At 37.3% G+C, this 22,848-nt stretch overlaps 2 protein-coding genes and 1 long non-coding RNA gene across 7 annotated transcripts; 1 reads left to right on the top strand and 2 right to left on the bottom strand.

Moving 5' to 3' along the window:
• Positions 1-299: 299 nt before the first annotated feature.
• On the bottom strand, positions 300-8,126 carry LOC110767245 (uncharacterized). Of its 5 annotated transcripts, none has more exons than XM_088255296.1 (18): positions 7,883-8,124; positions 7,014-7,083; positions 5,891-6,583; positions 5,656-5,802; positions 5,427-5,540; positions 5,122-5,180; positions 4,723-4,789; positions 4,517-4,568; positions 4,322-4,414; positions 4,127-4,210; positions 3,597-4,009; positions 3,314-3,375; positions 2,725-2,794; positions 1,779-1,859; positions 1,577-1,678; positions 1,035-1,159; positions 775-862; positions 300-647 (listed from the first exon to the last, which is right to left on the bottom strand). In XM_088255296.1, exons 1-18 carry the CDS (start codon positions 7,930-7,932, stop codon positions 555-557), a joined length of 2,463 nt encoding a protein of 820 aa, XP_088111422.1. In that variant the 5' UTR covers positions 7,933-8,124; the 3' UTR covers positions 300-554. The 5 variants fall into 5 exon arrangements, with proteins under 5 accessions (XP_088111422.1, XP_088111423.1, XP_088111419.1 ...); XM_088255297.1 differs by having other exon boundaries at positions 775-850; positions 7,883-8,122; XM_088255293.1 differs by having other exon boundaries at positions 4,322-4,568; positions 7,883-8,126.
• Positions 8,127-15,980: 7,854 nt separating this feature from the next.
• Positions 15,981-16,954, top strand: LOC148293576 (uncharacterized). Its single transcript, XR_015836794.1, has 3 exons — positions 15,981-16,157; positions 16,276-16,608; positions 16,757-16,954. It is a non-coding gene; the product is annotated as an uncharacterized LOC148293576 (long non-coding RNA).
• A 579-nt stretch (positions 16,955-17,533) lies between these two features.
• LOC110767241 (glutathione S-transferase L3) lies at positions 17,534-19,733 on the bottom strand. The gene is made up of 10 exons (XM_021970722.2): positions 19,574-19,733; positions 19,395-19,463; positions 19,224-19,284; positions 18,947-19,033; positions 18,751-18,849; positions 18,555-18,657; positions 18,396-18,472; positions 18,179-18,286; positions 17,858-17,938; positions 17,534-17,741 (listed from the first exon to the last, which is right to left on the bottom strand). Exons 1-10 carry the CDS (start codon positions 19,582-19,584, stop codon positions 17,730-17,732), a joined length of 708 nt encoding a protein of 235 aa, XP_021826414.2. The 5' UTR covers positions 19,585-19,733; the 3' UTR covers positions 17,534-17,729.
• Positions 19,734-22,848: the final 3,115 nt, after the last annotated feature.

Raw genomic sequence — 22,848 nt, 5'->3', positions numbered from 1 at the left:
GATAGAGTTGCAGGAAAAGCCACTTGATCAGATCAATCAAACCCACTTCAGGCACTTACTAGTTTCGGTCATCATTGGTTTCACTCTTGGAGCTCAGCTCCGATTGGCTTTGGCAATCATTTCTCAACTTTTTGGGTTGAAGTACTACTCTACCTTATTTAATTAAAGTGCATAAACTACTAGAAAAAAAAAAAAAAAAAAAAAAAAAAAAAAAACCCAGCAGGAATGCAAATATTTAATAAAAAGAATGTTCCTATTTGCTGATGATGACGATGATATCCACTAACAGAGGCCAAAAGTGATTATAAAACGCCATTATTGTAAATAAATTGACTATTGAAAAAGAGAACTAATGTGCTTTACATTCTGACTGTCTAGGGGTAAACCGAACCCACAGTTAAAAATTGACAAGTTTACAGATTGATGGCCCTCTTAGCCACCAGTATATAAATACAAAGAGGAAGACGAAGAGAATGAAGAAGACATGTACTGACATACTTAGGCAGCAGCAGTTTCAATCTCTGCTCTTTCATGGCAATCAGAGAAAGCATCCATCACTTTGCATTCCCCTTCTCTTCCTCACCAGTTTTGTCCTTTGGAGAGCTTGGCTCTCTCTGTTCACTGGGTGATTTCAAGTCACTGGCTCCCTGTCACAAATGAAAATAGGTTTACGAACAGAAAGCATGCACTGGTTAAGACTAAAAGAACTCTTCAATCAACTGGATCCTGTGATGAACATTACGGGCGATCAACACGGCAAATGTAATTATATACCTTATTTCTGTCACGCCAACCAAGTCCAAATGACAGAATGCCTAACTTTTTGGTGTTCCCCTGGGTGGTCGCAGCCCTACAAAGCACACTACCTTGATAAATACTACCAGAGAAATATATGGCCCAATAAAACAACCAATGAATAAGTAGTTACAGTATTTATGACAGGCAAATGTATACACACTATATAGAAAAGGAAACTGAATAGCGTACAGAAAATCATCATATAGCTCATTCTAGAAACAGAGATTTTCATATACCGTGGAGATTTTAGTGCTTTGGCTTGTCCAGATTCATATTGCAATGTAGCTTCCAACATCGATTCTGCCACTTTTACTCTCTTTTCCATCTCAGTAAGTGAAGACATGGCTTTGTCATATTTTTCCTGCATATATTCTTTTCTGTTGAGAAATAGATACATTCATGTTTTACAAAGATGGAAAAAAGTGAGATCTGGAGGCTCCAACAGCAATACACAATAACCTGCCGAGCAAATAGGTTCAGCTGTCTCAATTAAGCATTTTTTTCCGCAGTCATGCATTTTACAAGAATGTGGATTTCTTAGAAAGCTAAAAAGACAGGGAAATGGTGCATGTCCCAAAATTTTATTACAAAATAGGGCACTATATATCATTTATTTAATCACTGCAAGGCAGAAAACGCCCAGCATTGTCTTGTTGGCGATTTTATTTCAAAGAAAGAGCAAGGAAACTCCCAAGATGTTAGGAGATGGCTTCAAATAGGTATCCCAATCTTTAAAATAGCATCATTCAATTTCCACGGCATCAAAGAAAAAAGGAACCTGAAGCACATGAACTGCATTTTTCTGAGCAGCTACTTCTTGCTCGGCATTTATTCGTGCATCTTCAGTTACCTTCTGCTCTTGCTCCATCCACATCAAGACCTGAACAGAACCCAAAAAGGAAAAAGAAAGAAAGAGATTATCTTTCCTCTCCTCTGCCCCCCCAAAAAAAGAGAGGAGAAAACAGCAAATAAATTTGAACCTTAAGCATTGCAGCCTCTTGCTCTGTCTTATCAGCAAGGGCTTGCTGTAGCTCAGCCACCTCTTTCTCCAACTGCTCAACCTGCAGGACCACAAGAAAAGGTATTAACCTACAAGGATATGAATTCAAAAATTCACAGGAAAATCTTGTAATTCGCAATCCTAAAATCCCAGGGAGAAGATCGGAACAATCTGTACATAGTTGGATGACCAGAGGATGTCTACCCAAGTGAAGAAAGAATCTCCACTAGCACCGGCTCAACTAGGATAGGAGGCTAAAGCATAAAAGTTTAAAGCATTTTCACTAGCGTTGGGATCTAAATCTTTTTTCTTTGGTTACAAATTCTGAAACAATCTTATCTTGAGTGTGTTGGGTGCAATCACTTCTACAGTTAGGATGAATTGTGACAAGGTTGTTTGAGTTGAGGTGAGAAAAAATAAAAAAAGAATACAACTCCTCTATCACCTTGGTTGCATTAAGGATAAACGTCACAATTCATCCTTACTGTTGAAAATTATTGCACTGAAGGGCCTCAAAATGGTGTCCAACTTGTGTGATTTACCGGGGGTGAATAATCCTGACCCTTCTCATCAATAATAATCAGAAGACTGAAGATAACCCAACAACTCATCTGTCACTCCAAAACATCAATCAGTGGATGCTTGATGTCATGACAGCATATTGGAGTGCCTGATTGAAGGTAAAGCAACAACTTGAAGGATATATTGTGTTGACTGATCCCTAAACTATTCATCAATAATCTTTGCACTGCTGGAGAAAGATTTGAACTAAAGAAACTTTGTGAAACATCACCATCTTTAAAACAACAATTGCACAGATTTCTTCAGCATGACATAATAGTCAAACATAACAGATTTCTTCAACATGGAATAATTTGAGATCATAACACAGGAAAAATAGTCAGCTAAATCAACAGTGGAACTACCCTTGCGCTTAATTCTCGTCGATTATCAAGCTTGACAATCTCCATAAGCGCTGTCTCCAACTCCTCAGCTCTAGAAAAGGAACAGGAACCACAAACACAGTCTCAATCATTATTGTCACAAGGCACAAAAATAAGATCACAATAGTCCAGGCAAAAGGGCAGTTGATAGTTTCACCACAAGAGTAATTACATGCATGAAAACCAATGGCCTTCTATGGGTGTTAATAGGTGCCAATTGGGCATTATCAAACTAGTAAGTTAAAGAGTTTGGTCATTTTTGAAGTTTCACATTGACGAAGGCAAAGGGAAAGATAAAAGTTTGTGTCAGAAAACAACAACAAAGCCAAAACTGATGTGTGTTTTTAGAAAAGGAAATATTTAGGTAGTCTTATGGATGTACATTAACCTCGATGGGTCAATGAGGATGAAGGAAACAATGCATTGCAGGATTCCAGCTGAAATGGAACAAGGCCCACAACTAACATCTTAAGTGCGTCTTATCTTAAATTCTTTCACTTTTATCAAGCGATAGCTACCAAATCAGGTCCCAAAAGTGCAGAACTTCGAACCAAGTTAAGTAGCAAGTAACCTGAGTACGGCAGATCTTTTCTCCTCCAGCACTCTGCATAGCTCAACCTTCAACCAAATGACCTGCACAAAAGCTGTTAATGATTGAAATTTAAAAGGAGTTGTACAGGGATTGCTTATTTCGTTAAACTAACTACAAGTTGAGAAAAACTTTAAACATGTCCGTTAAGTAGTCAACTAAATGAACTTGGCCAATTTTATCAAGACATTTACTTCACAATTTACATTGTAGATCCAATGTATGCCAAAAAGGTTTTTAGGAAAAGATGAGAAGAGAAAGCAACCTGATCCTGAAGCTCTGGTAAAGAATCTACTTCTGAATCAACGGATGTGCCACTAAGTAATTCATCAAGATTACGGGAGCCAGATTTCGAATGAGATACATAGCCATCTGTAGTGCCTTCTTCAGTAGTATTTTTTTCTTCTGTTACAATAGGATCATGCTTAAAACTATACAGCTTAGATGCAAGCCCTTTGGAATCCTTCCAAACCTGACCCGTTTTAGATCTTTCCTCAACTACTGCTAATACAGCTGGCCGATGCTTATCTCTCAACTCTTGCAATCTAGTTTCAGTTATAGCCAAAAAACCCATGCAAGCAGTCAAAACAAGCTGGCTGCTATCAAATGTTGAGCCAGCAAGGGACTGCAATAAAGTAATAGCATCCCCGGCATCTTTAGTGGTAACTAAAGCCGGACCTGCAGAAACATACAGATAATGAAATTAAAAAATCAACAAAATCATATCTTTGATTGAAAAACAAACAAAATCATATCTTTTATGAGCTTAGAGTTAGTAAAATTGCAGCATATTACCATATAGCTCCAATAATGCTAGTGCTGTTCGAAAAAGCATAACACGATTTCCTTCAAATAGAAGCACATCCCAAACTCGAATAACTGAAGATCAAGGAAGCAATAAGAAGGTAGATATGACTTCGAAGTCTTTCTTGAAACTGAACTAATGAGACGTTATTTAAACAACGCAAAGCAGTGTCGCATAAATCTCACCACTTTCCCAAGGAATCATATTTACAAATATGGAAAGGAACCAAGGTCCAGTGAACCATGCCACCTGGACTCCTAAGTAATCCAAATGATTCACTGCCATAAGCATGGAGGGATAGTAAGAAGAGTACCACACCGTTTCATGGAATGTAAAGAACCAAATATAAGATGATTGATGATTATGAGAAGTATGCAAACCCAATTTTGGAAAATTTTCTCGCACCAACTCCTCAAATACAAGTTGGTCCACCTGATAAACAGAATAATTAATTTTCATGAAGATGAATCAGAAAAGAATCCTCCATAAGTATTAAAACTGTTGGAAGTGTGATAAACATCAAATGGTGAAACAGAATGCAATGGCATGTATTTATGCTCAAGAACTCTAAACCATGAAATCACACCTGAGATTCTATCATTTCCTCAGTATAGTAGCCATCAAAATAGTCGTCAATTATACCCACAAAAGTCCTATAAGAAAAATAATATGGAAAGAAACAGTTTAAAGAATGAGCTGGGTTATCATAGAACATGCCTGTACAGATTGGTTAAGAATTGAACTGCTGTAATGTTGAAAGAGACAACCATTGTCTTTAGCAAATATGGAAAACTCTTTCAACAAAATTTTGTGCCATAAAAAAAGAAAGAAACAAAAACATACGAATAGCCAATGCACAATTCAGAAATCTTATTAAACTATTTATCTGCAGAAGTTATTAGAGAGCATCGATTTTATTAGAAATGATATATATTATATATACACAATTTGAAGAGATAGGGGAATATGAGCTCTAAAAACGTACCAAAAGGCATTTTCCTCAGGCATCAGAAGTAGCAATAACCCTGCAAAGAAATTCATTGCCTGCATATATTTTCATACCAAAGTAATAATAATACTGACTAATATAGTAATAAATAAGACATTTATCAGGTGTTCGATAAAATAAAATTAAAAAACACTTCAGGTCAGTGCATGTAATGTATTAGTTGCTAGAAGTGTACACAAAAGACAAACATTGAATCTTTTTAATTAATAAAATATATTACCCCTTGACAAATCCACTGAAACACATACAAAACAAAATTTCAGATGAATTGCCCCAATTACCTGGCAATACCCAAGAGAGGGGTTATGACGAGCATAAGCTAAAAGCAAACGCCTCAGTGAATTACGACCATCCTCATTCAATGCAGGATGCCCTGGAAATGTACGTGGTATGTCCTGCAATAGAATGCAAAAAGTTAGTTTAGGGAGAAACCCAGATTGCAATACAAAGCAAAAGAAGCAGCACCTACGAATTGAAACGACAAAGTCCAAGGCACATGCATCTAATGACCTTCTCAATCTGCCTTCTCCATTTTCTGGGAACACCAGATGAGTTGTCTTTATCCACGCTTTCAGTAGTATTTGTTTCTTGAGCCAGCAATTCGTAGTAATATCTCTCCACCCGACGAGCCTTCACACCAACAAAAGCTTGCCATACCTGCAATGGAAAGATTTAGAAAGCATTGCACTTCCTGTCAAACAAGTTATTTTGGTAAAACCAATCAAGTTGAGGGTAAGGGTTTTACCTCTCCCCTCAGATCCGTTGGCACTCCCCCATGAACTAGAGACTCCAGTTCTAGTTTCCAAGGAAAGAAAGGCTCTGTAGGGGCCCCATTAGCCACAGCTTCCTCAGCTTCCTCTGTCCCAATACCTTGCACACTGTTAGGGACACCACCACCCATAGCCTCTACTTTCCCAGCAACTTTCACACCGTCAGAGAACCCATCACTTACAGAATTTTCTGCAGTGAAGGCATCCGGACTGTCGTTCAATGCATCGCTAAAGCAAACGTCTTCCTCAACATCATCCTCAGATGCCCCTCCTAAAGAGGCTGCTTCTGATGGAAGGTGGTCTTTATCCACAATTATTTGCTTATCTTTCATAATTTTTCCCTTCCTAACACGAAAGCTCATCATATTTTCAATGGAACTAAGAGATGATCTAATGAGAGTCCATGTTTGGACCTTACTTTTTTCTGTTTCTTTTGAATGTTGAAGCTCCTTTTCAGGATCTCTTTCTGATGAACAACCCGAAACAGATTTCCCACTAATTGTATCATTCCCTTCCTCACCACTCTCAGGAACTGTCTCTGCTTTCTGCTCAGTAGCTTCAGCCTGCAATTCCTCTTTATGTGCCTTCTCAGGAGAGCACAGTTCAGAAGATTTCTCTACATGTTCAAGGAAGTTCTTCCATTTATTTGATCTTTCCTCTTCCTCCTCCTGATACCATAAATATATCACTAAACTGAACGGTCAAATTTTCTTACTTTAGTCATTTGGCTCTGTTCATTTCGATGGAAATACTTTTTTCAACAGAAGAAGAAGTCCTTGGAAATACATTTGTAAAGCCTCACATCACTTATTTAAAACTATTACAAAACTGGAACCTAAGGATAATACATCATGCCACTTTAGTTTGCTATAAAGCTTAGAATCGATTTAAAATCATATTTTCCTCTCTTGCAAAAGTTTCAGCTGATAATACCTCCTATAGCAATCACACAGATAATATCAGAAGTTTAAAGCAAAATACTGGCTTTCGCCCATCGACATATTGAAGTTGATCATATGATACTTGAAGGAATGTTAAAACAGTTACAAAGTGATTTTAATATCACAAAATGCGCATAACATGTGCCCAAGAAAATACCTTGTAGATATGAGAGTACTCTCTATATGTTTGTACATGCTGAGGTCTCAAAGCAAATCCATAGGCGTCCCTGTTGACAGCAATTTCTCCATGAATCTTTTAAATGGAAACTATAACAAAACTTTTATATAAAAAAATCTAAGATTCCATGACAAAAACAATCTAACGCAGCATCTTGATGTCAAATCAGTGCCAGAAAAAACAAATGTGCCGTGCATTTAACATCTACAAACAAATATGAAGGTTGCAGTTGCCCGGCATTGTGAATTAAGAAACCGGACAAGAACCAAATACACATTAAGTTGCTGAACTCTACAGACCTGGAATCAGCCTCCAACGAGCGCTTACTCAACAAGGACAACAACATGCTTCAAAAAGAGTTGCAATTCTACTGCCCATAGCTCTCATTTTCTTTACAACCAAACTCAAAATTCTAAACCTTCCGCCACATTACACACCCGAAGCAAAAAATGAAGATCACCCATGCACATTACGCATTTGGACGAACCCTAACCCTAATTCCCCTCAATTACCACACAAGCTCATCAAAATTCAAGACTAGCCAATCCTGAACCTCATCAAAATTCAAGACTAACCAATCCTGAAGCAGAGTTTAAAATTCTAAAAGATTAAATTCGAGAAACAAAAGCAATGGATAATCGATCTACGAGAGGAATTGAATAGAATAATTTGAGTGCGACATGACTGAGTCACTCTCTGTTCCGAAGTATCAGCAGCAAGAAGACGAAGGATTGTTGGAGAGAGTCTAATTACATATAATTTGTTAGAGAAAATGCGAAGAATTAGGGTTACAAGACACGTTCAGAGAAGGCGAAATTTCAAAGCGTACGTGAGAGCGCAGGCTTTACCTCCTGGGCTTTGGAGCGTGGAGGACATTGAAGCTCTGTTCCGCCATCATAGCTGTGAGAGAGAGAGAGAGATTAGGGTTTGCGGCGTTTGATTCGGAGAGATATAAGAGCCGGTTCTTGATCTCTGAAACCGACACTTAGACGAAACGTCTTCCCTCTTTCTCTCTCTCTCTCTCTCTCTCTCTCTGAAGAGTGTCACTGTGTAAGCTCAGGGCTGCTCCATATGTAAGTTTTCATTTCAAAGCTTCTACTACTATGTAGACGTTGAATTGAAACTGCCAGTTTTGGTCACGTGAGCTTTTAGCGGGTCTTGGAGGGAAGATACGCTACAGCTACGGCCAACGCTAAGTTGGATGCACGTGCACCTAATCTTTGTCCCTTTTTTTTTTGGCGTAACTATCGCCGAGCGGCTATACTTTTTTGACACGTGGCGAAGCAAGCCCTAGCGCCAGGCGGGTCCTTTTTTTTTAATAGTATAGCCGCCCGGCTATATTCGGGTTTTTTAATTTTAAAAAAACCGTATAGCCAAGCGGCTATACTACAGTTTTTTATTATTAAAAAATCTTATAGCCGCCCGGCGATACTACTTTTACACGTGGCGGAGCGGGGGCTAGGCTCCAGGAGAGTGGTCCCTGTTTTATTATAAATAGTATAGCCGTCCGGCTATATTCGGATTTTTTTTTATAATAAACGGCTATACTATTTTTTAATAATGAAAAGTAGTATAGCCGTGCGGCGAGACTCATTTTTTATAATAAAAATAGTACAGCCGCGCGGCTATACTACGATTTTGATAAAAATAGTATAGCCATGCGGCTATAATACGGCTATAATATTTTTGACACGTGGCAAAGCGGGCGCATCACAGGTGGGGCCTTTTTTTATTTTTATAAATAGTATAGCCGTTCGGCTATACTCGGTTTAAAAAAAAAGAGTATAGCCACCCGGCTGTACGGGGGTCCTTTTTTTAATAAATATTTTTTATAAATAGTATAGCCGAGCGGCTAAGATTATGTGCAGCAGAAACAACCCACCAGTATGAAGTGAGGATGATGACTTCTTTGGATAGATACTTGTTGTATCGTGGTGCTAATAGGATGCAGCGTCTCTGCATGAGCTGTGGTTACTCTACGAACCACAATAGTAGACGAGATGTTTTTCAAATGGATCACATGTTCCTACAAATGCATTAAGAAGTTAGAGCTTCTTCGTATTGGAGGGATACAGAATATCACCATTGAAAGTTCGTCTTTGGAAAACTTTCGTCCCAGGACACATTATAATGACCCCTTGCATTTTAATATATCTGGTGAGAAGCTTGAAACTATAGATATAGAACTATGGCCTACCTATCGTCGAGATACAAACAGGAATTCATTGAAGGTTTTTGCTCCAAATCTTAAAAACTTGAAATGGAAAGGCAGTGGGGGGAATGTCCAAAATCTGGGAAAACTAATGAGTTTGGAAAAAGTTGAGCTTCTTTTAAGGCATGAAGGGAATCAATTTAGTCAAACAATATGGTAGAATATTTTCAGATCTTATTTCATTCTCCGAAAGGAGGTATTTATAATAGAATGTTACAAACCCTAGTAGGGTTGAATTAGGAAATAAGTGGAATCCTAATTACATAATATCTATACAAAAGGAAAAAAATAAATAAAACCCGAATAGAATAGGATATATCTCGCCAACACTCCCCCTCAAGTTGGAGCAAAGACGTCACGCATGTCCAACTTGTCGAGGGAGTTGCGAAAGATACTTGTAGAAACAACTTTCGTAAGAACATCGGCTAACTGATACTCTGAGCGGATGAACGGAAAGGAAACAATCTCCGCATCCAACTTTTCTTTAATGAAATTTCGATCAACCTCCACATGCTTTGTACGATCATGTTGAACCGGGTTATGAGCAATTGCAATCGCAGCCGTATTGTCACAATATAACTTCATGGGTTTCTTAGGCCCAAAACCAAGGTATCTCAATAATCTCCTCAACCATAGTAACTCAGATACACCATGAGCCATTCCCCGATACTCGGCATCAGCACTAGATCGAGACACCACCTTTTGTTTCTCGCTCCTCCACATAACAAGATTGCCACTCACAAACATAAAATACCCAGATGTTGAGCGCCTATCTGTAGCTGAACCTGCCCAATCAGCATCTGTGTACCCTTCCACATCTGTATAACCGTACTTGGAAAACATTAACCCCTTGCCAGGAGCCCCTTTGAGGTATCTCAAAATACGTGTCACGGCACCCATATGATCTTCACTAGGTGAGTGCATAAACTAACTCACCACACTCACTGCATATGCAATATCTGGACGTGTATGAGCCAAATAAATTAATTTTCCCACAAGCTGTTGATAGCACTTCTTATCAGTAGGAGCTTGATCAGGATACAACCCCAACTTGTGATTCTGTTCACTAGGAGTATCAATGGGTTTACAATCCAACATTCCAGTTTCTGCAAGCAAGTCCAAAACATATTTTCTTTGGGACAGAAAAATACCATGCTTAGATCTGGCAACTTAAATCCCAAGAAAGTATTTCAAGTCACCTAATGATTTCATCTTAAATTCAGACGCAAGATATTTCTGAAGATTCTGTATTTCTACCTGATCATCTCCAGTTACAATCATATCATCAACATAAATTATTAAAGCTGTTAATTTACCTCTGCGACGTTTCAGAAACAAAGTATGATCTGTATTACTTTGTACATACCCAGACTTTCTCATAGATGCAGGAAACCTCCCGAACCAAGCTCTTGGAGACTGCTTTAATTCATACAATGATTTCAGTAGCTTGCACATCATACCCTCTTTAGCGGTCACAAGGATACCCGGTGGAGGATCCATGTATATTTCTTCTTTGAGGTCACCATGGAGGAACGCATTCTTGACATCAAATTGTAACAGCGTCCAGTCATGATTAGCAGCTAAGGATAAGAGTACGCGTACAGTGCTGAGCTTAGTTACTGGAGCAAAAGTCAATCCACCACATATGTCTGAGTATACCCTTTTGCTATCAATCTTGCCTTGTAACGGTCAATGGAACCATCAGCCTTATGCTTCAAAGTAAACACCCATCTGCACCCAACTGCCTTTTTTCCTTTTGGTCAAGGAACTAACTCCCAAGTTGTTAGAAATGTGCCCTAAGAGCCAATACATTTGATGTAATCTCCTGAGAATACATTTCATATATGATATATAAAGGGCAAACTTAATTTGTTATCTTTTACATCGTGTAAAGAAACAAATGTCCAGGGTATGCTAAACAAGAGATAAAGTAATCTAAAGAAGATTAGATTCGGGAGACCTTTAATCTCTAACTGTAGCATCCCAAAATGTTCCTAATCATAGGTTATCAAATGGACATTGATAAACCGTCAAGATTAGCACATATTATGTATGCTCAATTGGGAGGATGGTTAGTCTCAAACCATTTGTGTAGTTGACACTAATACAAGTATGTGGGTGCTCATTAGTGAATGAGTACACTGAACGCGATCAACCGTAGTTCTCGTATGGAGTATTTATCTATATGTCAAACGAGAACTCATAGTTGCAATAATGCAAATTAGTCCTTAGACCTGAGGCATCATGGTTGTCTTGTGATGCATTATTGATCTTTGATAGCTCTTAAAGGCAAGCCGTAAAAGATTTGTCTTAAGTGTTGTTGGGATCTCTTAATTCATCATAGGGGCATGTGAATGTACAATAAGGAATCTCTACTTTCGATAAAGAAGGAGAATGTTTCAAGATGTGATTCAGTAAATCTTTGGCCAAAGTATTTTGAGCTTGATTTAGAAAGTTGTTCTTAATCACGTTCTTTTGAATCACATGAGGTTATAAATCATATTAGGGGTTTGACATAATCAATCCGTACCCTAATAATATGATTTGAAACATTGTATGAGAGAAGGACCGTATTGCATTGCAATTCCAACTGAATAGGTTCTTCATCTATTCTGGTTAGCTTGGGTAGCCTTGATATATTGCTAGATGTCACTCTTGGCTTGTGGAAGTCCTAGGATTGATTGTGATCGATCCAAATAAAGGAAGAATTAAAAAGGGGTTTTAATTCCAGTTGGTTAGAAAGAGTTCTAATATTTTCCCACTGCCTTGCTAATTAGAACCTAATGGATCGCACACCTTAAATGGTTAACTTTGAGTAATGCAAATGAGAATGAGGAAATCAATTTGATTGATTTGATGTGGATGATTTACTACGTGTAAAAACGTATTTGGGCTAAGTAATAGTTAACGGAAAGCCCAAATGGTTGGGTATCAAGCCCAAGGGCTTAAGACACCTAAATATTATGGTTTAAGTGTCATAAGGCCCAATTTTGGAAGCCCAATGGGGTTTGGCCGAAAATGCTTAAGTGAATGTGTATGGGAATTGTTTCCATAAGCTCATTAACACACAAACACAATCCAACATCAACCAAATGGGTTTGGAAGATCAAAGAGAGAAAAAAGAGAGTTTTCAAGAGTGAAACACTTTCATCTTTCAAAGTGGTTTAGATTGAAACCAATCTTGAGAATCTTGCACTAGCATCCAAGTATTCTCAAGATACTTATTCTCATCTCAAGGTTCCATTGGTGTGGAGACTTAGAGGCCATATACTTTTGTGGCTCACATGGAGGAGAAAGATCAAGGAGCAAAGATCAAAGATCAAAGAGGAGATCAACAAAGAGGAAATCATCAAGAGAAGACCAAACACAAATTGGTTCATATAATTGCTTCAAGGGTAATTAGATCTTATCCTTTCTCTTGAATTTTCATTTATGAAAAACATATCAATGTTCATGGCTTAAGATACTTGGAAGAAGTTTTGTTTTTGAATTTAAACAACCACTATAGACTTCCGCTGCGATTAATTTGATTAAATGCATGTTTAATATTCAAATGAACTTTGGAAAAATATTTTGAAAATCCTACACAAGTAGCATTCTTGTTCAAGGCTTCCATCTCAACATGCATTGCATCTACCCAGTTTTGATCAGATAGAGCATCCTGCAACTTAGTTGGCACACATAAACTAGATAATTGACACAAATATGATGTATATGACTTAGATAAACGATGAGTTGACATATAATGGTTAATGGGATATTTAGACTTGGCATGTATATCAGGAGAATATTGCACTTTAGGTTTCCCACGGGTAGTACGTGGGGGCAGAGAATAGGTAGGCACATCACTAGAAAGTACCTCATTATCACGACTTGATTGAGGCAATGGCAGGGCAGAGGGGGATCTTGTATCAATTTCATTTGTACGAGAGTCGCTAGTATCACTGTTATGTCCTTCGGAGAGAGGCTCGAAAAATCCAAGAATATCATCTGGCGACTGGTCGCGTCACTCATATCGATACTATTGTCGCTCGTCGAGGCAGGCAACTGGTCGCTTTCTATGTGCGATCGGTCGTTTCTAAGCAGATCCATTCGCGGCCGGTCGCTCACTTCTACGCGACTGGTCGTATCCAGACAGATTCGTTCGCGACCGGTCGTTTCATCCTCGCGACCGGTCGCTTCCTGTTCGCCAGAAATTCCTTATTCAGGTCCAAGATCTTCCATATTCTCCACTCCGAAACTCTTCAATTCACTCCTTCTCTCCCCCTGAATTGAAGAGGAGGGAGAAACATAATAAGATACTTCTTCATGAAATGTGACATCCAAAGTGACATGTACCTTCTGAGTAGGCTGGTGATAACACTTATAACCCTTCTGAGTAGTAGAATAACCAATGAAGACGTAACGGAGAGCACAATGATCAAGTTTACTTCGTTGATGGGAGTAGACATGAACATACACAATACACCCAAACACCTTTGGAGGTAACTTAGAGACCGAAACCGGAGGAGTATGAGCACACAACACATCGAGTGGGGTCTTGAAATCAAGAACCCGACTAGGAGTACGGTTAATCAAGTAGGCGGCGGCCAAGACACCATATCCCCAAAGATGATGAGGAACAGACATATCCAACATCAGAGAGCGAGCAACTTCAAGTAATTAACGATTCTTCCTTTCAGACACACCATTCTGTTGAGGTGTGAATGGAGTGGTAGTTTGGTGAATGATACCTTGATCACGAAAGAATTGGGTCAAGTTATGATTCACATATTCACCGCCATTATCAGTCTGAAATACTTTAACACGAGCATGAAACTGAGTAGACACCATGGCACAAAAGTCAGGAAGAATAGAGGCAACATCATGTTTATTCTTCATCAAATACACCCATGTTAAACGAGTGCAATCATCAATAAACGTAACAAACCAACGGAAACCATGAGAAGTCACACGAGCAGGACCCCAGACATCAGAATGTACTAACTCAAAAGGCAAAGCAGCTTTATTATTACTTAAGGGAAAAACAGTACGGTGGCTCTTGGCCATTACACAAGTCTCATATTTGAAACTAGACTCATCACACGAACTAAATAACGAAGGAAACAAATGTCTAAGATAACCAAATGACGGATGTTCTAAGCGACGATACCATAACCAAAATTGTTGCTTGTCTTTGATACTGCCACTCGGAGCTTTATTAGCGACACAACCACGAACTGCTGCAGCCGGCAACTGTAAGTAATACAACCCCCTTATCCTTTTACCATGCCCAATCTTCTCGTGAGTCCTGAGATCCTGAAAAAAAAAACAATGGGTAGAATAGAAGGTAGCAGACGCGTTAAGTGTATCAAGTAAACGCCCAACAGATAACAAATTGCAATGAATATTGGGAACCAAGAGTGCATAAGACAGAGGTAAAAAAGGAGTGAGATGGATGGTACCTTCACCAGTAACTGAGGAAGGTAAACCATTAGCACTAGTAATATGGGGGTCACGGGGGTTATGCGACAACTCATCAAACATATTATCATTATAAGTCATATAATCATAAGCACCAGTGTCAATTATCCAAGTAGTAGAACTCATACCTGGCATAGTATCGGAAGCACATAGATTTGCAGATGGAGCCGGAGGACGGGCCTCATCAGGAGTCACAGTGTAAGTGGCCTTGGGGCCATACATACGAGCTTTGTAGTCAGCAAACCAATCAGGGTAACCATGCTCCTTGAAACACTTCTCAGAGTAATGATTCCCATTACAATGGCGACATTTAGGCGGACCTTCAAGAGAGCTAGGAGTAGAGCCAGAAGGACGAGACCCAGTAGAAGAACCAAATTTTCTGGATGGAGAGCAACCGGTCACGTCGTGCTGAGCGACCGGTCGTGTCGTGTTGGGCGACCGGTCGTTGACGAGCTGGGTCAACCTTGAGAGCCAGCGATCCTCCTCCAAGTATAGCGGACTGACGGGTGTCTTCCTCCATAACCATAGCATAGGCTTCGAGAGGAGGCGGGACATGACTAAGAGCAAGAATATGGCTACGGACACCATCATACGGTGGATCAAGTCCGCCATGAAAATCATAAACTCGATCGGCTTCAATCTTTTTCAGACGACGAGCCCTATCAGTAGAACAGCTAAACTCATACGGACGTAGACAATCAATCTCTTGCTAGATAGCATGGAGTTTTTCATAGAACATTTTCACAGATTCACCATTTTGACCTGTAAGTATGGACTGCCGTCGGAGTTGAAACAAACGAGAATTATTCTGAGTCAAAGTATAGGTCTTCCGAGCAGCCTCCCATATATCAAAGGCAGTATCACCATGTTCAAACAAGGCACGAACTGGTTTAGTCATGGAATTGAGAAGCCATGACTGCACTGGACAATTATCTTCTTCCCATTCGGCATAGGCATCGGAATCTAGAGACGGAGCAGGCTTCTTCCCATTGATCCAACTTGCCATATGACGACTAGTAATCGTATTTCATTCTCCGAAATGAGGTATTTATAATACAAGGTTACAAACCCTAGTAGGGTTGAATTAGGAAATAAGTGGAATCCTAATTACATAATATCTATACAAAAGGAAAAAATAAATAAAACCCTAATAGAATAGGATATATCTTGCCAACAAATTTGACACAGTGATTGAGGTTCTTTGCAACATAAGCTGCCCAAAAGTTGTTATTATAAGCAAGGAGACCATCAAGGTAAAATATTTGAAAAACAATTGTAGACGCACAAGTTCCTGTCCTCTTTCAAACTAAGAATTTTTCATGAAAAACTCGCAAGCTATGTTCCAGGAAGGTTCCATGGGAGCACCAATTTTTCTTAGAGGAATGCCTAATTTGAATATCTTGTGCATAAGGAGGGCCGGGACATGGATAGATGCCGAAACAAGTGAAGTATGTTGCCTACTGATCTCCCTCTCACGCACACACATACTTTGTTGGTAAGCTTTTTCTTTATTGTTAATTTAAAATTAATTTGCTTGTATGCTTGTCGCTTTTTGTATATTTTCAGTCAAGTGGCTGCAAAACCCTGCTTTTTGTATGGAATACTGGAAACTGCAAAACCTTGCTTTCCTTCATCACCTTAAGGAGGTAACCATAGAGTATTCGGACAACGGATCTAACGAAATCGAGTTTGCAAGGTATATCCTCGAGCATGCTCAAAATTTGAAGAAAATGGTCATTGTTCTTAATTGCAAAACAATGCGATCAAAAGTTGTAGCAGAGATCGTGAGTAGGAGCAAGATGATTTCCACTGCCGCAGTTATGATTCGGGTGGAAGCACATTAAACGCTGATATTTTAAGACAAATTTATGTATGTCCTTGACGAAAATGAAGATGCAGGTAAGGATCAACTAGTGGTATATGACTCAAGCTTATATTACCAAGAGTTAGTATATTGAGAGACTTATAATTGCAAACAGCTTGTTTTGTGCGGCAGAATGAGAGCTTCACATTTGTGGTTTTTCTTTGTTTGTTTTGGTTTTGTTAGTTAATTTGGATGACGAAGATGCTCAAATCATACCACTTCCTCCGCCACCTCCACCTCCACCTCACATGTCACAGCTCAAGCGTCAGTTTTATCAAAGTGATATGACCCCTGTGATGACTCTGTCTGGTGGTGGCCAAGTCTAGAAAATAGTGCATCTTTGTATGTTTCTACCTTTTTTTTCGTCTATGGAACTTGTTAATGTTAGACTGTCACTTGTACTATAAAAAATCTAGATAGATATAAAAGTATTTACCAATAAAAGAGAAGATAAATACGTAATTCAGACAATAATAACTTAATGCTATGTGTTTATTTTTTAATACAAACGATGGTCTAAATTACGAGGGAATTTCTCACACACACACTACAAAAGTGTCATAGAATTCGAACTAGAAACCACTAATTTACTAATCAAGTTCGTCAGCACTTTAATGCCATGTTTACTTTACTTAGAATCACAGAAGTCGAATTCAAAAAGTCAAGAACGAGTATATGATACTATATCACAGGATAAGTCACATTTCGTGTAAGCAAACATGCCACGAGGCTCTTATACCCAATAAAAAGTGTGAATCATGATAATTTACTCATGCCAGAAATTAAAAAAATCCATTGGTTGTATTGTACATACATGTGCTGCGGTTACTTTTGTAAGATCAAATTTTAAGACAACACAATTTGTCTTTGGTAGACTCTTTCCATTTACAGCACTATGTTGGCAAAGGAAGTCTCTTTCGTTAATTTTTAGGAAAGAAACACATAATTGACATGGACGTATAAATTAATTCACGGTACCAAATGCCCTGAATTTTATTGATATAACCAAGACACTATTACATATTAAGATCCGGACAAAGTCCATATCCATAACAACACTACACATATGCATACATAATTAGGCCGGCAAGCATTCTGTACGAGGACTGAGCCAGCCACTTATTTATATCATGTCCAAGGCAGAAGTATACAAGTTTTACTGTTGGTCCTGCAATGGAAACATATTTCATATAGGTTAGCAGACAGACAGCATGACCAATATAGAAACAGAGACGGAAAGAAAGACCATGAATTTCATATTCAGGTCAGCCAAAGGGAATGTACCAAGAAGCGCTTCTTGTAGAATTCAACAAGTTCCTTTGGATCAGTTTTGGTCACCTTATAAGCTTCAATCTTGTTGATTTCCTGCACAAGGACATAATAAAATTTTCACCATCCATTACCTAAAACTGTGATATATACGAACTAGTTAGCCAAACTCAATCTTGTTGCTCAGTCTCATGGGATGTTTCTGTAAGCTACTTCAAAGAAACTATTCGAGTTCCTCTTTTTAACAGGCGAGAGACTATTGTTCTTACAGAGTTAAAGCTTGGACACCAGAATTCATAACTTTCTAAATAAAATTCTATGGTTTTTTTTGTGTACCTCCAACCATGCTGCTAGTTTAGGCCTGCCTGCTGTGATGTCATACTTGAACACCTCTGATAAGAAGACTTGTAATCTCTCAACAAATGGGATATAGGCTACGTCCACCTGAAGATCACATATTATCCATTACTTCAATACTTTATGTATTATCATATTGCTAAAAAAGCATCTAAAAATAACAATTGGCATGTACATAATTCAATATCCAACTTACCAAACTGAACTGACCCAGAAAGAATGGCCCATCATCAAACTTTTTAAGAGCATTCTCCAAGTAATCAAACTGAGCATCTAATGCAGATAACGAATTTTGGTCAGTTTAAATTTATTAACAAAAACAGTCACCCTAATGGGAAAAACTTCCAAGTCTTACCGGCTTCTTTCACTGCGTCTCCTTTGAATGAAGAATACAAGGCCCTAGTGAAGGTATCGGTGTAGGTTATTAGTTCTTCACCAAACTTTCTTCTCTCAGGGTCCTAAAACAATTTCACAGAACCACTTTGGTCAAATTTCTGAGAGACAAAGATAGGTTATCAGAGGCAAAGTTGACTTATGGAAAGATATCTTACAGTGGGGAAAAGTGAAGGCCCTTCAAAGTTACTATCCATATATTTGATCAGATCAAGACTCTCTCCAATGACCTTTCCATTGTGCTCCAGTGATGGCACCTATAAAATAATCAATCAAGAGATCTTTCCAGCTTCAACAAATATTCCACAGATAATCAATGATAACAAGGAACATAACTTTGTTCAAGTATATCACCTTATTCTCAGGATAGACCTTTTCCTTGTACCAAGCAGGCCTATTTTGAAGATTTATAGGGACTAACTTGATCTTATCTTGCAAACCCTGCAGCTCAAAAATTCAACACAAAACAAACAGTAAGACAACATATTGGATATGGGTTCTGATTAATTCCACATTTTATCATATTAAATCCAAACTAACAAATGAAAACGTATAACAAAAAAGACAAAGTGAGGTCTTTGATGATATAAGGGTCCTGTCAAGAGTTCCAAAAACAGAGGAGATAAACAACCTTATAATTCCTGGTGATCCACACCCGCTGTGCAAATGGGCAGGTGTAACATACGTACAGCCTTCAAAATACAAAGTCAACACTTAAAAAAGCACATAGCAAACACAGTGAACTGAACTGAAACCAAAAAAAAAAAAAACAGCAAAAACAAATTAGAGGAAAGAGCTAAACCTTGTAGTGCCATCAAAAAGAGGAGGTGGGCTGGAAGTGGAATCCAACGGTGGAGAAAGATCCTCATGTCTGCAAGACCCAAAAAAATACCAGTAGTAATTTTAGCAACAACAACAACAAAAACACAAATTCAGAAAAACCCAGATGCAAAAATGACCAAAATATATGAGAAATCATACTTGTAAGCCATTTTTGGTGCTTTGCCTTGCAGAAGGTTCGGTGTTGTTTTTCTTTTTGGGCAATGAGAATTTGGTGCACAATGTTGTCTGTGTGCAGAGTGGGTGATCCTTTTATAGGGACTGTGAGATGAATGTTGGATGGTGTGAAGTCGCGAGCAGTGACGAATGCGTGCGTTTGGCTTCGGTGGTGCATGATAAGGTTTCGTGGTCTTGAATTTTCAGCCGTTCGATTTGAGGACAGGACCTTGTCACGTCTGAGTTTTAATATTAATCGTAGGGTCAGCAGACCGTGAAAGAAAGTTCAGGATGACGACCGTTTCTATATTCTGATATTGATCCAACCGTCATCCACTGGTCAGTCATGAAAGCCATCTACAAGTCAGAAGATTCTAGATTATTGGGTGGATTTGTTTCATTTTTTATCCTTTTTTATCTCTCTTTTTCTCCGGTCAACATTTTTTACTTCTCATTTTTTAATTTGACATCTCTTCAAAACAAATACCATAGTAGCCGAAGCAGTCTAGTTTGGTGAAAAAGTCTTGATTGTAATGGTCTCAAGTTCAAACTCCATAATACCCCCTTTATTTGGAAGAAAGAATTGAAAATTACATATAATTCTAAAATAACATAATTTAGATTTCCATCATTTCAATTTTTGGCTATTGAAGATTTCAGTGTTTGAATTTATATATGTCGATTTTTGTAAATGACACTATGAAAATTGTGAAATGACACTTATTTTGGTGGAAATTAAACTCGGGAATTTGATGCCCTAATTTCCATGATTTTTTCCGCGTGTCATTTAATAAATTACATGCTTAAGTTCCCAAACAAGGGAATTGTCAATTTCTCCTCTTAAAATCCCAATTTTTAGCTAAATTCCAAGTTATTTTCTCTCATCCAAACAGAGGGTAGTAGTGTGTGTGGTGGAACTATGAATTTTTCGAGAGGGGTTGCTAGCTAAAGTGTTTAGGGTAAATCTAATGAAATTTTTTTTGTACTTACATTTTTATTAGCCTTTCTATAAATAAAAGTATATATTAAATCATATAAACCACACTAATTCATTGTTATATTCTATTGACTAATTTCCAATAAATTTTAACATAAAACAAATACATATTAAATGGAACAAGAAAACTAATTATTAAAATGAAAATGTGGCCAACAACAAAATTGAAAGTATTCCTATTTTAATATGTATTTTTGTTACTTCCAAGCAATTAAATTCATAGATAATTGGAGTTTTTTAGACTTTAATACATCAATACACACTGGACTATATTTAAAACAAATCAAATGTAGGTATGATTATTTTTCAACCCAAAAGCATCACTAGGTTGCTGGTATATGGATATAACCGCAACCTAGGTTATGAGTTAATAGATATTGATGTATTAAAGTCTAAAAAACTATAGTTTTTTAGGCAGAAAAAAGAAGGAACGTTATCAAAAATAGAAACCAAGGAACCCATATTTTAAGTATATGGGTAGAAAAAGTATTGATGTATATAGGTAATATTAAAGTCTAAAAACTAGGTAATATAGTGATGTGTATTTTAATCTATTAACTCATAACCTAGGTTGCGGTTATATCCATATACCAGCAACCTAGTGATGCTTTTGGGTTGAAAAATAATCATACCTACATTTGATTTTGTTTTAAATATAGTCCAGTGTGTATTGATGTATTAAAGTCTAAAAAACTCCAATTATCTATGAATTTAATTGCTTGGAAGTAACAAAAATACATATTAAAATAGGAATACTATCTATTAACTCATTTATATATCCATGTCCAAGGCTCTCAAGATTTTACATGAACTTCATCCCACTCTTTGCCCACCTGAAAAGTAATTAAAAATAATTATTTGTTTTTATTGATTGAATTCATTTTCAAGGTCTAATTGGTGAATGGTGACAATTAATTAATTATTATTTTTATTATTGTTCAAGACGTTTTGGAATCAAATTACTAGGGTAACGTGTGCTTCCTTCCATCAAGGTGAAAGTAATAACAACAGTAATTTTGTTTATGAGTTTTACGTTGCTGGTATTCCTATTTTAATATGTATTTTTGTTACTTCCAAGCAGATTCCAAACCACAAAAGAAAAAAAGAAAAAAAAGGAAAAAAAGAAGGAAGGACGACAATTGTTCATCACGTGACAATCACATGGAGATTCTTATCCTCCCCGCGGATATCATATATAGTCCAAAGTGGTCTTTTTTGGGCCAATTTTTTCTTTTTTCTGCTTAAATAATAATAATTATTTAACCACTCCACCCCTTCCTAAATTTGGCAACAAAAAAAAGAAAAAAGAAAGAAAATTTTCACATATTATTAAGTAAAATATTACATACTAAATTTGTAAATAATTAATATTAAAAAACTCTATATGACTGAATTTTTGACTGTATCTTAAAAATTTTGCAGAATAATACACTTATATATTTTATTCATATTTTTCCGTTTGTATTTTACTAGGTATGAGAGAAATAGCACTACATAACAACTAATAGATTAAGGATGATCATATTTAAGTTCAAATATTATTATTTTTAAATCTATTTTTAGGTAAATTATTATTTTTAAATCTATTTTTAGGTAAATTATTATTTTTAAATCTATTTTTAGGTAAATTATTCTTTTGTACGACCTTTACAAATAGAACATGATTCAGAAAGAATTTAGATTTGTAAAAACTACAAACTACCACATCATTTGATGAACTCAGTGCATCATGAATTTTCCATACGCAACCTCAAATAGTTTATAAATTGGTTTATGGAAACAAAGATCAGCAAATTTCTACCCGTATATTGAATTGTTAATCAATCACCCTTTCTTTGTTACTTCACTTCCTTTTACTCTTAGTCACTTGAACGACAAGTCATTTGTTTTAGACACGTATCTTTGTTTATGTTTATACGGAGAACCTCAATTCGAGTATGGCTGAGACAAGAACAAACCAATTTAAACAAAAATAAAGGAATTACAGTAGCATATGCTATATAGAGACTTGACATTTTTATTTCCATCCATCCCGCTGCTTCTCATTACAATTTACAACCAAATGAAAGCTATCTCTTACAGAACTGATTGGGTTGATTCCCCCAAATAATCATGGATGAAATAGCCTTCCTGGTTTATCGTTGTTGTGCATGGTCAAACGCTTTGCAACAGTGAAAGAAACACTTTCTTCTTTCAACCTTGCAAGATTTTCATCATTGCTTTCCTCGCTATTACAATAACAATAGCATTCACATGTTAAGAC

Source organism: Prunus avium, chromosome 6 (assembly GCF_965620075.1).
Source record: "Prunus avium chromosome 6, drPruAviu1.hap1.1, whole genome shotgun sequence".
NCBI classification, from domain to species: Eukaryota; Viridiplantae; Streptophyta; class Magnoliopsida; order Rosales; family Rosaceae; genus Prunus; species Prunus avium.
Note: the sequence above shows the minus strand (reverse complement) of the source record. Positions and strands in the feature narration are given on the sequence as shown.